Source organism: Lagenorhynchus albirostris, chromosome 20 (genome assembly GCF_949774975.1).
Source record: "Lagenorhynchus albirostris chromosome 20, mLagAlb1.1, whole genome shotgun sequence".
In the NCBI taxonomy this organism is placed as follows: Eukaryota; Metazoa; Chordata; class Mammalia; order Artiodactyla; family Delphinidae; genus Lagenorhynchus; species Lagenorhynchus albirostris.
Window position 1 is genome coordinate 46299829 of NC_083114.1, and position 17565 is coordinate 46317393.

General features: G+C 40.2%; 1 protein-coding gene across 1 annotated transcript in view; it reads right to left on the bottom strand.

The window, feature by feature from the left end:
* Window positions 1-13049, bottom strand: part of SMURF2 (SMAD specific E3 ubiquitin protein ligase 2) — a 116136-nt gene extending 103087 nt beyond the window's left edge. Inside the window, exon 1 of the mRNA XM_060133459.1 lies at window positions 12971-13049. Within this exon, the coding sequence (XP_059989442.1) occupies window positions 12971-13022 (52 nt within the window). The 5' untranslated portion in view covers window positions 13023-13049. The remainder of the gene's footprint in view (window positions 1-12970) is intronic.
* Between the last annotated feature and the right edge of the window lie 4516 nt (window positions 13050-17565).

Below are 17565 nucleotides of genomic sequence, written 5' to 3' on the forward strand. Positions count from 1 at the left end.
CGCCTAGAGCCCGTGCTCCGCAACAAGAGAAGTCGCCTCAATGAGAAGCCTGCACACTGCAAGGAAAGAGTAGCCCCGCTCTCTCTCAACTAGAGAAAGCCTGCGCACAGCAATGAAGACCCAACACAGCCAAAAATAAATAAATAAATAAATAAATAATTTTAAAAAAAGATTAAGATGATAAATTTAAAAAAAAGAAAGCTCTTTCAACCTTATTTATAGTACTAAATTTATATGATTCTGAATAATGTGACCAAGCAATAAGTTTTCTACTTCACTAGAGAAAGTTATATTTAAAGCCTGATGACATAAGATCAAACAAAAAAAAAAAGTTGAATAAACTACCAATGTTTGCAATTCTAATATAACAAAAATAATTTTTGTATTGCTCCTGTACATGTAACATAGAGTTTATATGAGAAAGTTTATCCTAAAGTATGGGTATGCATTAGAAGCCAGCATCACCTTTGATAGTTTCTAATTCTCCAACTCTATTTCAAGAACTCTTATTTACACTCTGGGTTTGTGTTTTACAGGTCTTTACTCACTGTTGACATCTACCTGTGCAGAAATATCTCCATCTACTGGCAATAGATGAAACTACAGGCTATTTTTGAAAGTACCAGCAGAAAGTCATTGAAGACTTGGATCCAAACAGTTCTCCCATCTCCAAAATCCTGAGCCATTCAAATTACTCTCCAAAGCTCTTCCACTTCTTACCAAAACTGGATGGAGGGGTTGAGGGAGAATACAATTAACTGTCTAAATGTTTGCTATATCATTTAAAGATAAAAATTATAACAACAGCTAATTTAGGGACTTCCCTGGTGGTCTAGTGAAAAAGACTCCACGTTCCCAATGCAGGGGACCCAGGTTCAATCCCTGGTCAGGGAACTAGATCTCACGTGCACACCACAACTAAGAGTTTATGTGCCACAACTAAAGAGCCCACATGCCACAACTAAAGATCCCACGTGCTGCAACTAAGACCTGGCACAGCCAAATAAATTAAATATTTTTTTAATTATAACAATAGCTAATTTAACTATATGAATTCCTTACAACACACTGGTACCCCAAGGTGTACAAAACATTTATGCCTATTTTATAAGACATGATTTCATTTAAATCAATACCTATATTAACCATTATTAATGTTGCACTTGCTCCTATAAAACAGCATATAATCGGTTATGACTACTTTATTTAAAACACAATCTTTAACGAAATTGAGTTATTTGTAGTGAGGTGGATGGACGTAGAGTCTGTCATAGAGTGAAGTCAGAAAGAGAAAAATAAATACCGTATGCTAACACATATATACGGAATCTAAAAAAAAAAAAAAAAAAAAATGGTTCTGATGAACCTAGGGCCAGGACAGGAATAAAGACGCAGATGTAGAGAATGGACTTGAGGACACGGGGAGGGGGAAGGGTAAGCTGGGACAAAGTGAGAGAGTAATATTGACATATATACACTACTAAATGTAAGATAGCTAGTGGGAAGCAGCCTCATAGCACAGGGAGATCAGCTCCGTGCTTTGTGACCACCTAGAGGGGTGGGATAGGGAGGGTGGGAGGGAGAAGCAAAAGGGAGGGGATATGGGGGTATATGTATATGTATAGCTGATTCACTTTGTTATACAGCAGAAACTAACACACCATTGTAAAGCATTTATACTCCAATAAAGATGTTAAAAAAACACAATCTTTGTACACTACTATATGTAAAACAGATAACTTATAAGAACCTACTGTATAGCTCAGGGAACTCTATTCAATACTCTGTAATGACCTATATATGGGAAAAGAATCTAAAAAAGAACAGATGTATGTATAACTGATTCACTTTGCTGTACAGCAGAAACTAACACAACATTGTAAATCAACTATACTCCAATAAAAATTAATTAAAAAATAAAACATAATCTTTGATCAAAAATGTCAAAATACATTAACAGAATACTTTACAGCTTGAACAGTATTTTTCACATACATTATTTCTTATCTAGCAGGATCCTAAAATAAATAACACTCTTTTTTTTTTTTTTTGCGGTACGCGGGCCTCTCACTGTTGTGGCCTCTCCCGTTGCGGCCTCTCCCGTTGCGGAGCACAGGCTCCGGATGCGCAGGCTCAGCGGCCATGGCTCACGGGCCTAGCCGATCCGCGGCATGTGGGATCTTCCCGGAGCGGGGCACGAACCCGTGTCCCCTGCATCGGCAGGCAGACTCTCAACCACTGTGCCACCAGGGAAGCCCCAACAACACTCATTTTAAATATGCATTTATAACTAAAAGCATAGGCACCAAGAAAATAAGTGACTTGCTTAAAGGCACAAAGCTTATCAGTGGCATAACTAGGATATGAACCCAAATTTTCTGCCTCCAAGTTCTATACTCTTTCTACAACATCCCAACTGCCTCCAACAATAACAGTAAATAGGTCTACATTACAGATGTCTGCTTTGTGACAGTTCCCAGGAATGCACTGTGGTCAAATAAAAAAGTCATCTTAGATTTTAATTAAGCTTTTTCCACATACAGATGGCCAACAGGCACATGAAAAGATGCTCAACATCGCTGATTATTAGAGAAATGCATATCAAAACTACAATGAGGTACCACCTCACATCAGTCAGAATGGTCATCGTTAAAAACTCTACAAATAACAAATGCTGGAAAGGATGTGGAGGAAAAGAGAACCCTCCTACGCTGTTAGTGGAAATGTAAATTGGTGCAGCCACTATGGAAAACAGTATGGAGGTTCCTCAAAAAACTAAAAATAGAGTTGCCATATGATCCAGCAATTCCACTCCTGGGCATATACCCAGACAAAACTCTAATCCAAAAAAGATACATGCACCCCAGGGTTCACAGCAGCACTATTCACAATAGCCAAGACATGGAGACAACCTAAATGTCTATCAACAGATGAATGGACAAAGATGTGGTACATATATACCATGGAATGCTACTCAGCCATTAAAAAATAATGAAATAATGCCATTTGCAGCAACATGGATGGACCTAGAGATTATCAGTAAGTCAGAAAGAGAAAGACAAATACCATATAATATCACTTATATATAGAATATAAAATGTGACACAGGACTTCCCTGGTGGCCCAGTGGTTAAGAATCCACCTGCCACGGCAGGGGACACGGGTTTGAGCCCTGGTCCAGGAAGATCCCACGTGCCGCAGAGCAACTAAGCCCGCGTGCCACAACTACTGACCCTGCGCTCTAGAGCCCGAGAGCCACAACTGCTGAGCCCGAGTGCCAGAACTACTGAAGCCCACGCGCCTAGAGCCCGTGCTTCACAACAAGAGAAGCCACCACAATGAGAAGCCCATGCACTGCAACGAAGAGTAGCCTCACTCGCTGCAACTAGAGAAAGCCCACGCACAGCAACGAAAACCCAACACAGCCAAAAATAAATTAATTTTTTTAAAAATGCGACACAAATGAACGTATCTACCAAACAGAAACAGACTCAGGGACATAGAGAACAGACTTGTGGTTACCAAGGGGGAGGGGGCTGAGGGAGGGGTGGAGTGGGAAGTTGGCGTTAGCAGATGTAAACTATTATATACGGAATGAATAAACAACAAGGTCCTACTGTACAGCACAGAGAACTATATTCTGCATCCTATGACAAACCATAAGGGAAAAGAATATTTTAAAAAAGAATGCATATATATGTATAACTGAATCACTCTGCTGTACAGCAGAAATTAATACAACATTGTAAATCAACTATACCTCAAAAATTAAGTTTCTTCCTTTCTTTTGTCTTATAGGAAAATATGCTCATAATATAAAATATAAGTTTAAGAAAACCATCGGGACTTCGCTGGTGGCCCAGTGGGTAAGCCTCTGCCATTCCAATGCAGGGGGCCTGGGTCTGATACCTGGTCAGGGAATTAGATCCCACATGCATGCCGCAACTAAGAGTTCATGCATGCCACAACTAAGGAGCCCACATGCTGCAACTAAGGAGACAGCAAGCCGCAACTAAGGAGCCCACCTGCCACAACTAAGACCCGGCACAACCAAGTTAAGTGATTAATTGTTAAAAAATTTAAATTAAAAAATAAAAAATAAAATAAATAAAATTAAAAAACCATAATCCAACCCACATTTGACAAAACAATTATATCCTTTCTTTTCTATTGCCACATTTTAGATATGTTTATTTTTTTTATCCCACCTTTTTCCAAAAATGAGTTGAGAGGGCTGATAGCTGGTAAACAGCAAACTTTGTTAAGTCATGCTTATTGTAATCCACTTTCATCAGTAAGAGACAAAAATAATAATAAACTTTTCAAAGATTCATAATAGAAATGTTGAAAAGAAAAATATTGAGCCCAACCTAGGTTTATTCTGATTTCTTATATCTCCATTCATGGTACTATAGAATTTTTTTAAAAATCCATGTCTGACACATGTCAAGAAATTGATAAATATTTGTTGACTAAATAAATGAAACAGGCTCTAAAGCAGGGGTCCCCAACCCCCAGGCCACGGACTGCTAACTGTCTGTTGCCTGTTAGGAACCGGGTGGCACAGCAGGAGGTGAGCGGCAGGCTAGCGAGCAAAGCTTCATCTGCCACTCCCCATCACTCACATTACCGCCTGAACCATCCCCTGCCCGTCCATGGAAAAACTGTCTTCCACGAAACCAGTCCCTGGTGGCAAGAAGGTTGGGGACCACTGCTCTAAAGCATTACAAGATCCTAAAGTAGTATGGGGTCCTAAATTAAAGACTCAATTATGCTTATTAAACTATCAAAATGTTTATGAAAAGTTCAATCAATGTTTGAAATCAGAAGACTTAAGTTAAAACTACAGTAATAGGAAAGTGTGAATTATAAATAATAAACTTACAAAGAAAAGAATTATAGATGAAAGGAACAGAATAGAGTCCAGAAATAGAACATGTATGTTGTCAACTGATTTTTAGCCAAGGTGCCAAGACAACTCAACGGAGGAAACAAAAGCATTTTAACAAATGGTGCTAGGAAAATTGGATATCCATATGAAAAAAAAAAAAGAACCTGACCCTTACTTCTCACAGCAAATTTTTAAAAAGTTAAATTTAGGAGGGTCCTACACCAAAATGTAAGTGCTAATATTATAAATACTGCAGAAGAAAACATAGAGAATTTTTAGAACTGTGGATTAGGAAAAGATTTCTTATATAGGAAATAAAAAGCATGAACCATAAAGAAAAAAACTGATAAACAGGGCTTAATCAAAATTCAAAACTTCTGCTCTTTGAGACACTATTGAGGGGGGAAAAATTGCCACAGATTAGGAGAAAATATTTGCAAAACACATATCTGATAAAGGACTTGTATCCAGAATACAAAAAGAATTCTCAAAACTCAATAATAAGAAAACAACCCGATTTTAAAACTATGAGCAAAAGATTTGAACAGATATTCACCAAAGATACACAGATGATAAATAAGTCCATTAAAAGATGCTTAACGCCGTAGGTCAAAGGGAATTAAAATTAAAGCTACACTGAAGTAATCTCTACACACCAATTAGAATGGCTAAAATCAAAGACTGACAACAGCAAGTGCTGAAGTGTTGGCTAGGATTGGGAGCAACTGGAACTCTCAGACAACACTGGTAGAAATACAAAATGGTACAACTTTGAAAAACAGTTTAGCAGTTGTTTTTTTTTTAAGTTAAACACATACTTACCATATGATCCAACAATCCTAAACATTTACCCAAAAGAAATAAAAACATGTTCACAAAGAGAGGTGTACCCAAATGTTCATAGCAGCTTTATACATAATGGCAAAAAACTGGAAACTAATGTCTGTGGATATTTGTGAATGGATAAACAAAATGGGGTATGTGTGCATAATGCAATATTCCTCAGGATTAAAAGGAACAAACAACTGACACACAACATGGATGGACCTCAAAAGCACTATTCTAAGTGAGAAGAAGCCTGAATCAGAAGACTACATACTGTATGATCCCATTTACATAAAATTCTAGAAAAGGTAAAACTATTGAAACAGAAAGTAAATCAGTGGTTGTCAAGAACTGGGGATATGAGGAGACTGGCTGTGAAGAGGCAGGAGGAAACTTTTGGGAAAGAAAGAAATGCCATTTGTGCAATCATCTATATAGGAATTCCTACCTAAAATCAGGATTTATTTTAAACTAAGTTTTATGTCTGCTGTCAATTTTTAGTAAGAAACCAAATGCCAAACTTAAGACACATGTTGATATTTCTTAATTCATATCAAATGCGGTTTTTAAAAAGTCAATGCCTTTAGAAACGATTCTAAAACAAACACAAAATTCTTCACTTTGTTCAATTAATTATGTATTAGTGGAAAAATACAAAAGAAAAAAAAATTTTAATGTTAGCATTCAACTGTAAAAAATGCCAAATACTGATACCTGGAAAACTAGCATTAGTGAAATATTAGTAGGCTTAGTGTTCAGCAAAGTTGCTCTAATCAAGCAAAAATAGATATGACTGCAATCCTAAATACAAGCCAATAACTAAGGTTAGAAAATACAATGGATATGCCACAAATATAAATTAGATTAGCTGGAATTACATTAAAACATAGGAAGAAAACTATTAAACTATCCTAAGCAATATGAACAAAAGCTTAAATAAACGTAAAAACATAGCATATTCCTAGGTGGGAAAACTAAAAACACTTAAATGCCTCCTTTTCCCAAATTAATTGCATTCTAATTACAATCCCAATGAAATTTCTTTTTAAATTTAACAATTTTAATATTCACGTGTAAGAGCAAATAAGTAAAAAGAGTCAAAAAAATTTCCAGCACAATGAGATTAAACTAAATTATAAAGCTACAATAATGAAGAGTATGGCACCGAACAAGAGATAATCTGACTATTATAACTAATTTGTTAACATAACTAAAAAGATATCACACCACTATGGAAAGGAAAAATTGATTAATAAATAATGATGAGATGACTGAGTAGCAATTTGGGGGGAAACATCTTCCTAAACCATTTCTAAAAATACTAAAATAAAATGTAAATATTTACTAAGCCTCTTGAAGAAAAGGGTTTTCCTAAGTATAGAAATGATAGGAAAAACAAAGGAAAAGTTGGACAAATTTGACTCCTAAAGTAACAAATTTATTCAAAATCATTTTTCTTTCAGAAATGATCAAAATTAAAAGTCAAATAACAGACTGGGGAAAACGTCTGTAACAAATATGACAAAAGATTAGTATCTTTTTTAATTCTCAGGCAGATCACTAAGAAAAACACAAATGGCCTAAGTGGTAACTAGGACAAGACCAAACAAGGCAACAAAGAGAAATATAATTAGTAAACCGACAGGAAAATATTCAACTTCACAAGAAAATGTTAAATACTATATGCCATGAAGTTAGCGAACATTTTAAAAAACAAGAGCCAATTCTTGTAATAGAATATTAAGAGGGACACATTTATTCAATGCTGCTCTAAACAGGCACAATTCTTTTAGGAAACAGTCTGACGAAAAATTAATCAAGAACCTAAAAAGATCCACACCCTTTAATGCAACAGCACTCTCTCTATGGAAATATCCTAACAATCCTTAAAAAAAAAAATTATCCATACCAAGATGTTTACAAATTATCTATAATAACAGAATTTGGAAATAAAAGTTAAAACAAGAAAAAAATATGAACAATGGTTGTATAGATTCTCTTAACTGGTTATCCTAAAATCAGTCTTCGTGGTTCCCATTCCAGTCCATCCTTCCTATTGCCCAAAGATTAACGTTTCTAAACATCAAATATATTGAAGCTTAAAATCCTTCAATGGTTCCCACTATATTAAAAAAAAAAAAGTCAAACTTCTTGACAAAATATAACAAGGTCCTAAAATGGGTTGGTCCCTGTCTACAAGCCTCACCTCTTGCCACTCACACCCAGTGCATCAGCCATAAAAAACATGTATAAAACTACAGAGAATTACTTCTATGTCTCCAGCATTCATTCAAAATAAAATGCCAAAAGGCTCTTAATGCATGCTGAAACAGGATTCTGCCTTCATGGAGCTTACAGCACAGACAACAAATGCCCTTCATTGAGTTAGGTCTGATGCTAGAGGAAGAGCCTCTTAGTCAGAGAGGAAAGGTCAACACAGGTCAAGGAAAGATCTGTGGATAAGGGTACCTTGAGTTGAGCCTTAAAAGATAAGCAAGTATCTCAAGGGACAAGGGTAATTCCAAATAAATGAAATTATTTTATTTTCCACACAAAATCCTCTAAGTTTGTAACAGGCTTTCTAGACAGACAGCTTGGGTTCTGACATGTACTTAACCTCTCCAAATTTCTCCTACCTCTTGAAGCTATTATGAGAATTAAAAGTAATAACAGATGTAAACTTAATACAGTGTCTGGCACTTAATAAGCATTCAGTACATGTCCCTCATACAGAAACACATAACAGTGTTGATTACAACAGTACATTTCAAGGGTTCAGCTTTCTTAGAGCAAAGAAAGTAACAGTAAACAAAAACAAAGGCAAAGAGAGAAAAAGCAGTAAGAACAGGGTTAAACATGTCACCATACAGCCAGAGTCAAACGGTTCTCTCTACATACCATGATGATATCCTTGTACTACACATTACAACAGCACAATAACTTATATACATAATGATACTGAATCATAAATAAAACATTAAGTTCTGTTAAGTATGGTCTATTTGAAAGGAGTAGGCCATATTACATCTTTAAAAGCCTTCAAAATCTTTAAAAGACATCAAAAATAGCTAAAATTAAAACCTTGCATGGTTAAAGCATGGATCTTCATTTACCTTGAAAACTTGAGTTATATACTAAATATGCTAAATTACATGCTAAATAAATGACATGTTAGTATGTTGTGATAGTTATAGTTCAACCAAGAGGAAAAAAGTAGAATCCATGATTAAACACTCTCTCTCTCTCTCTCTCTCTCTCTCTCTCTTTTACTCACCAATGAAAACCAAACTACATGAAGCACCTAGGCAGGTTCAGCCCCCCGGCCTGAAGGTTTGACTAGAAGAGAGAAACTTAAGAGAAAAGGAAGGAGCTAAGCCACATTGGCTTCCTCCTCAGAAACCAAGAAAAAAAAAAATGAACTGGGGACATTCAAATCACTAACGCCCCTAGAACAAGTCATTATGGTGTACAGGCACATTCCCACTTAGAAAACTGCGAGGTATAATCAAGTTGTAATTTTTAAAGCCTTGAATCAATAAAATATGCAGTAAAACAATACTAAGATACCAGCATATCTAAAGTGAGACTTTTAAAGGTAATTTTCCTTTAGCTATAGACAAGGTTAACCTCATTACTGCTTAGGGTTTTATAAATTAAGAACATGAGATGCACTGTACGAAAACATTTAAATTACAAAAAGGTCTGCAATAAATGTTCTGGAGAAGTAATCTGTTATTTCTCCATATCTAAGAATTTTAAATATTAGAAATTATACTAACTGCTTTTTCCAGCCTTTGGTTTTAAAAAACAGTAACATAGGGCTTCCCTGGTGGCGCAGTGGTTGAGAATCTGCCTGCCAATGCAGGGGACACGGGTTCGAGCCCTGGTCTAGGAAGATCCCACATGCCACGAAGCAACTGGGCCCGTGAGCCACAATTACTGAGCCTGCGCGTCTGGAGCCTGTGCTCCGCAACAAGAGAGGCTGCGATAGTGAGAGGCCCGTGCACCGCAATGAAGAGTGGCCCCCGCTCGCCGCAACTAGAGAAAGCCCTCGCACAGAAACGAAGACCCAACACAGCCATAAATTAATTAATTTTTTAAAAACAGTAATATAAAAAATTACTCCCAATTTTTTTATCATCAAAGAATATCTTCTATCCAAACCATCATAAGAAAAGCCTATTCATAAGTATAATGTATACAAATTTTACATTTTATAATCAATTTGCTCTACAAATACTAGTTGAAATTGATAGCTTTACCGTACAGCCCATTTTAATGATCAAGTGTTAAAGTGTCATAAAAAATAGAAGTAGCTTGATGGACCAAATCAGATTTCAACCACCAATGACCTGAGGAATCTCAAATTTGGGATTAAATTAGCCCTTCCTTCTTTGCATCAACAAATACTAAACAGTTTGCTAGTTGACTGTGGTCTCAGGAATAACATGTGGAAAAGTTTAATATCTGTTGTGGGCAGAGATCTCATGGTTCAAATATTTCTCCTTCAGTTTGTATGTATGTGTGAGAGTGTGTCTATGAGAGTGTGTGTGTGTATGTATGTGTGTGACAGACAGACACCATGCAAGAGTTGTTTACATCTTTCAGTAAAGGGGCAACTCTACATTAAGGATATAATTGAGTAACTACAATTCATAAGGTACCTGGGAATCAAAGACAGTCTATAAATTTAAAATACTAGTATGGTATTAACTTAAAGCAAAGAACAATTACTTTAAATCATCTTACAGCCCAAGTGTATTGTAAACCAAATAAAAAATCACTACAGGATCTGTTTTTTTTTCTTTTAATTTTCCTCTCTTATGGAACCTGAATCTAAATGAACTGTTAAACACTTAGTCTAAAGGTATGCCAAACATTTCTTAAGGTCTTAACAAAGAATCAACTTTTTTTTTTTAAACAAAACGAGGCCTAGGTTAAATATTTTATTTGGCTTCTCAAGATGGACTGAAAAGTTGGGCACCAGCTCCAGACCAATTCCTGGACGCACATCAAACACAGCCCTGTCATTTATCCAGTCAGTCAAAACAATCTTTTCCATCTAACTCTTTAATGTTTATGTCCTAAAAAGCTGCTAATTGAATCCAGCTCTTGAAACCTTATTTGTTAAAATCTATACCATCTAATCTGTAAACGAACAAAAATGAAAAAATACATGTTAACTTTCCTGGCAAAACAAGAAAATCCACCATACGTAACCAAAATGGAGAGGGCGATGTTTTTAATATTTGAATAGTTTTCTCTTAAAATATGACAGAGACAAATTCCCAATGGTTTTAAGAAATTGAGAGTATCTCAAACTGTTTTTACAATTAAGGGGACACAGTGTATTTAAAATTCCTCAGAAAAATGTAAAAATACAAAATCACTCTACAAATTTAGCCCAGTATTTTTTTGGAGGGATAGGGAATAAGTGTAATCTTTTCTCCTAACTTTACTCGTGAATTTTTATAATGTATCATATTCAGTAAGGAAACCACAGATAAACACTTTAAGATCTGTTGAGTCACACTAAAAACCTCAAACTCATTCTGCAGAAAATCAAAATCCCTGTTTTCTCCCTCATTTTCTTATTGTGTATACAGCCTAGAAGGAATTAAGTGGCCACCAGCCAATTTCTAATACTTTTTGCACACCTGGAATCACAGGTTCTTTCCACCATCACTGACACAGGACTGACTCCAGAGAGGAACAGATAGAGTAGATAAACTCTAAAGCAACAAAGATCCCTTATAAAGGTTTCCATTGCTTCCTAAGAAAATAAGGAAACTGAATGGGGGGAAGTAGGGGAGACAGGCATCTCCCAATCCAGGTTTTCCATTAAGAACCACTCAGTTAATGATTCTTTGCAATCTTCCCTAAGGAAGGTAAAACTGTCATGAAAGTAATATATTTTAAAAACTGCAGCCAACATATACAGTCAGGCTAAATTCTCAAATACCTAATTCACTGCAAGTTTTTATCTCGAAAGTTCAGCCAGTGGACTGGGATGTGACACACAAGCATTCAATTACAAAATTAGTCCATATAAATCTCAAAGTCTAGTGGAGGCAAACATAATTACAGTTTATTCTTACACGCGCACCCACACACACATACACACACAGATTCTCTAAGGAAAGCCACCTTTCTCACCACATATCTGAATATCAACGTGGATAATTAAGAATGAATACTGAAACTAGGATAAGTACAGTGGTTTCCATTACACTTTTCAAACCCCAAATAATTTTTCCTTATACTGGGGTAACACGACCATGTAAGAATATCAAAAACGGCGCTGTAAGCATAATGTACCTGTAACGTTAAAGATTTCATGCACTTGGAATCATAAACACTTTGTAAGAAAAGCCTGCTATCTAGCAACCCCTCCAGACATTCTTTTCCATTTAGAAAAGGGAAGGGGAGGAGAGTGGGGAGAGAGAGAAAACTTCGCTTAAAGTCTGTCTGAGTACATACTTAGAAATGGACCCAAAAAAAGGTGTTTTTAAAGCAGGTCTAGAGTTAGCAGTGAGACACAAGCTCTGCGGCCTACAAGGAAAAACCCCAAACACGCTACCCTACAATCAAACACTTCCAAAACACAGAGGGTACAATGAGCCCGAGTCGTCGGATCAGACAGACACACCGGAAAAGTCAACCTCAGTCTCCTTCCCTCTCAAAGCCGTGCGTTTCAGGTGTGTGGCACCGGCTGCTGTGGCTGGCAGCAGAGAGGGAAGGTTTTGCACGCGGGCACAAGTGGGCGAACAAGTTAACAACCAGGGAACACACACACACACACACACACTCTCTCTCCCGTTAAGCGCTCCATCTTTAAGGAGTGTTTACTGCGCGCAGTCAGCAGCCGGATTCAATAATCCCCTCCACAGGAGCTCCTCATCCCCTCCACGACCCCACCTGGGCAGTAGCCCAAGGGCTGCTCCCCGACGCCCCGGGAGAGAACCGTGCTTCTCAGACCAGGCTTTTCGACCTCAAATCCGCCAGGAATTCCAACCGGGGGACCCCCCCCAACAAAAGACACCCGAGTCACCCTTGGCTTTTGTAAGAATTTCCAAACAAGGCAGAGTGGTTTGCAATTACTCTCCCTGAACTAGGCCTTCCCACGTTCCCGACTCGCCACTCACCATTGATCGCGACCCTGGCCCTTCTCAAGGCCACAGGCACCCCCCCCGCCGGCTCGGCCACCCCGCGGCCGCCCCGGCCCGGCTCCTGCCGCCCGCCCAACCCCCTCACCTGTCAGGCGCAGCTTGACGGGCCCGTTCCTCCGGCCCCCGGGGTTAGACATGTCCCCGGCGGCGGGGGCGGCGACGGGGCTGCGGCCGCGGCGCTGGGCCCGGGGCCGGCGGGCGGCGGGCGGGGCGGGGGCGACGGCGAGGCGCGGCGCAGTCACCACAGCGGCCGGGGCTGGGGCCCGAGCAGCCGGCGCCGCGGCCGCCACGGCCGGAGGGTCCCGGATGTGCCGAGCGTCGTCGCCATGAGCCGCGGAGGGAGCGGGACGCCGAGCTCCCCCCTCCTCCCACTTCTCCTTCCTCGGCCCGGGACGCACAACAAAGCGGCAGCCGCGGCCGGCCGCGCCGCCTCCGCCCGCTCCCGCGCCCCGGCTGCCTCCACGCAGCCGCCTCCGCCTTTCCCTCCTCGCGGCTCGGCAAGGCCCAGGAGCCGACGGGGCCGGTCGGTTGAAGCGGGCGGTGCTTGGCGGCGCCGGAGCAGTACTCGGGGCTCGGCCGCTTCCTCCACCCGCCCTCTTGTCTGAGGGAACCGGGTCTTGGGGCCGCCGCCGCCACTCGTCGGCTCCGGGGGCGGGGAGGAGACGGGGGGGGGTGGGGGGCGGGACCGACGGGGGCGGGGGCCGGAGGGCGGGGCGGGGCGGGGCCGGGGGCGGGGCCTGGGCAGGCGCGCGCAGGGTGCCTGGGGCGCTGGGGCGCCAGGCCCGGGTTCGGCCTGGGCGCGTCGGTCTGTGTTGGTGTGTCCTGCTGTCCCATGCAGGAACTTGAGGAAGGAGCGGGCAAAGAAGAAGAGTGGCGGCGCCGAGGTCTGTGGTGCCAGTGTTCATCCCGCTTAACGGAGAGCTTTTGTCAGTGCAATGCAGACCGCTTTTATTAGACGCCCACTGTGTGCAGGGCTCTGAGAGGCTGGGGCGAGCAAAGTGATAACCGAATCCGCTGCGCTCCGGATTGAGCGTCGCTGGGGTGAGGGAAGAGACACTATTCCCTTACCGAGGGTTCCAGCAAATCCCCCGGGGTGTTTTGCTCCTGGTATCGTAGTTGCCACCACCATCCAGGACTCACCTGGTGAACGAGATCAGGTTACCGGCCTGCTTGGGCTCCTTTTTCAGCTGTAGCTCAAGGATAGGAGGATAATAATGCCTGCAAGGATAATTAACAAGATAAGCCTTCGAGAGCAATGTATGAAAAGCTCTTCGTACAGTACTGTATTTCGTTATCTCAGGAGGGAAAAAATAGAAAATGAAATAAAAATAAGTGTACCTTACCCTTTGACCCTGTAATCGCACTGTTAGGAATTTATTCTCGATATGATAGTACAGATGTTCTTTGCAAACTTCGGTTAATAACAAAAGGGGGATGAGCTAACAGCCTAATGGCGAATTACATCAACAGCATGGGTTTTAATGCCATTTAAATGGCAATTATGAAGACCATATAATATAGAAGAGTTTACAAATAATCAAGTTTAAAAGCAGAATAAAAAGTTGTATGTATGCATGCAAACGTATGCATGGGGGATTTTTTGTGTGCCTTATTAGTTTTGCTTAAGACTACTACTATTGCAATTTTAAATGTTTAATAAAGTCTGATATATTTTAATCCTAAGTCAGTGTCAGTCATTTCTTTTAATTCATCAGTGATGTCATTTTATTCTCCAGATCAAGTTACCTCCAAGAACATCTCATCAGTCTGGATACAGCCCTACAATTAAAGTGATCCAAAAATTATATAAAGTTCTGGAAGTTAGACTAGAAATTCAGGGGACGGTGCTAGAAATTCATTCAACAAATACTGAGTGCCTACTATGCGCAAAGCAGTGAACAAGTTCCTTTAGAAATGCTTCTTTGTGCTACAGAAGCTCTGAAGATACCCTAATCAATTTCAACAATAGTTGTGATCACAATTTAAACGACTAGATGTATAATGGCAATAAAACTTAGCAAACTGATGTATACATACGCATTTGCCCCATTCTAATGGCACCCACTGTTCCCAACCACCCACTAACACAATTTGTAGCTTTGTATTAGGTAACAAAAGTTAGGATTTCAGAACACAATGGAGGAGCTGTGGAGATTGCCTGTTGTGAAGTTTAAAGCAGTACATTCAAATATGTAAGTGACAATTCAGAAAAATGTATACATGCTTAATATGCAGAGGAGGATTTGTTTACTCTTGCCTGCATGTAAGTTTAAATCTCATTGTTTAAAAAAACGATTCATATAAGAATAGTTTAGGGACTTCTCTGGTGGCGCAGCAGTGGTTAAGAATCCGCCTGCCAATGCAGGGGACACGGGTTCAAGCCCTGGTCCGGGAAGATCCCACATGCCGCGGAGCAACTAAGCCCGTGCGCCACAACTACTGAGACTGCGCTCTAGAGCCCGCGAGCCACAACTACTGAGCACGTGTGCCACAACTACTGAAGCCTGCGCGCCTAGAGCCTGTGCTCGGCAACAAGAGAAACCACCACAATGAGAAGCCCCTGCTCGCCACAGCTAGTGAAAGCCTGCGCGCAGCATCGAAGACCCAACGCAGCCAAAAATAACCAACAAATAAATAAATAAATTAAAAAAAATAATAAAACCATTTATACTGTTCAGGAGAGCTAAACTTTCACTGGATTACATTTCAGCATTAGATGCACAGCATTGCTTCATCATGGCAACACTTTTAGACATATTTTTGAGAAAGAAAGGGAGTAATAACAATTCTTAGGAATTCACTCTTTTCTTTCTGCCTAAAATAGAAATCTACTTCTAATGTAAATTGTACTTGCACAGGTCTCTAATGGGTATGGGAATTGCAGAAAATCTTTTCAAAGCCTTTTTATTCCCTTATGACTTCTAATTTGCTTTCAGTGGAATTGTGCACCTTTTATCGAATCATTGTTTTAGGCATCTTTCTCAAGTATACTGACTCCACCTATTTTATACCAATAAAATATGTCTTTTTCCATAAATGCCACTTAATAGAACCTGCCAATGAAAATGCTGTAACAACACGTTAAATAGCATTTTTGAGCAGAAGTGGTAAACTTTTTCATTAACTTATTTTAATCACTTAAAGTTGCACTCTTTATGATGGTATCCTAGACCAGAGGTGAAAATCTACACAGAGTTCTAAGAATATCTAAAATCTTTTGTTTAAATATGTTTCTATTTTCCAAGGCTAATGTTAAATTTGATGTGACTTTGCAAGAAAATGCTTACCATCTGTAGTTGGTATTTTTCTTCTGCTCCAGCCGTTAATACATTTTGTACATAGAAGAGTTGTCTCCAGTAATAAAAAATCTGTCAGAGGTAAGTTTATGTTAATAATGGTACTCCTGTGAAGCTATTTTTGTAGTGTAAATTTCAAATTTAATACAGTTTATGTGCCATGGAAAAAGCAAACATCAGGCACTCAGCAGTTTCTACCACTGCTTAAAAATTCAACTTTCTTTAATGTTTAACTGTTATTAATTTGATTTAATATTTAGTTCTAGCTTCCTCCAAATCAGCTTGTAACTGATGAAGCAGCCAAGCACCCCAATACTTGCTGTTATCAACCTGACTCTCCCTCTCCAACCTCCACTCATTTCCTCTCTGCCTCTGCCTGTCCCAGGTCCTCAAAGTTAGGTTCACTTAAAACCCTCACATGTAGTCCTGTTCTGACATGATTTAGGATTAGGTCACATTCTGAGCTGTTCTCTGTGACCCCTTCCCTCACACCCTCCCAGCACACCTGGTCCCCAGTGATGGAAGTTACAGTCACATCTGGGACCTCTCTCTCCAGGTGTGGGCTCCCCCATGCTACTCACCTCAGCTCTGGCCTTCTCCGCCTCTACCTTGTTGTACTAAGATGGTAGTCCTTACCCACATCCTCTTCTGAGGGAATCTGCCCTCACCCATGGCTCTAACATAGTATCCTAGGCTCCACCCCCAGAGACACTGGTTCAATAGGTTGGGGTGAGGGCCCTGAATTTATGTTTCTAATGCTGCTGGTGGGGAGAACCCACTTTGAGAACCACTGCCTTAGACTAGGGATGAGCCTGGGTGGCTCCGTTTGTACTTAGGTGAGCTTGGCCTCAGCTAACTGAGCCAAAGGTGGATGAGTGACCAAGTGGCAGATCAGATTTTCTCTCCTTGGAACATGAAATGGAACACTAAGCCACTGAGTTAGTGGTGGGGAGCTGAGCGGAGATATCCTAGAGTTAGCAGCTGAGGAAGCCATTTTAAGGTTCAATTAGGTAAATAAAAGAGGAAATGAGTGTGTAGAAGGAGACTAACAAAACAGACAAGCAGAGAGAAATGGAGATAAGAGGCTTCATAACTCTAGAGAGGGAAACAAAGAGAGTGACCAATTTCCTGCCAGTACTCCCAGCCCAGGTGTGACTTCTTACAATTCATTTCCAAGGGATCTCACAGTGCAGAATAATCACCCCATCCCTTACTTCAGCAAGTTTAAGCGGATCCCTCCCCCTTTCATTCACCTTGTCTCTCCTTGGAACACATTTTCCTCTTCAGGCTGTCCTAAACTCTTCCCTAAACACCCTTAGATTCTGCCTTGTTCCTGCCTGTGTTCTCCCCAGAACTGAGTCTCACCTACAACCCAGCCTGTGGC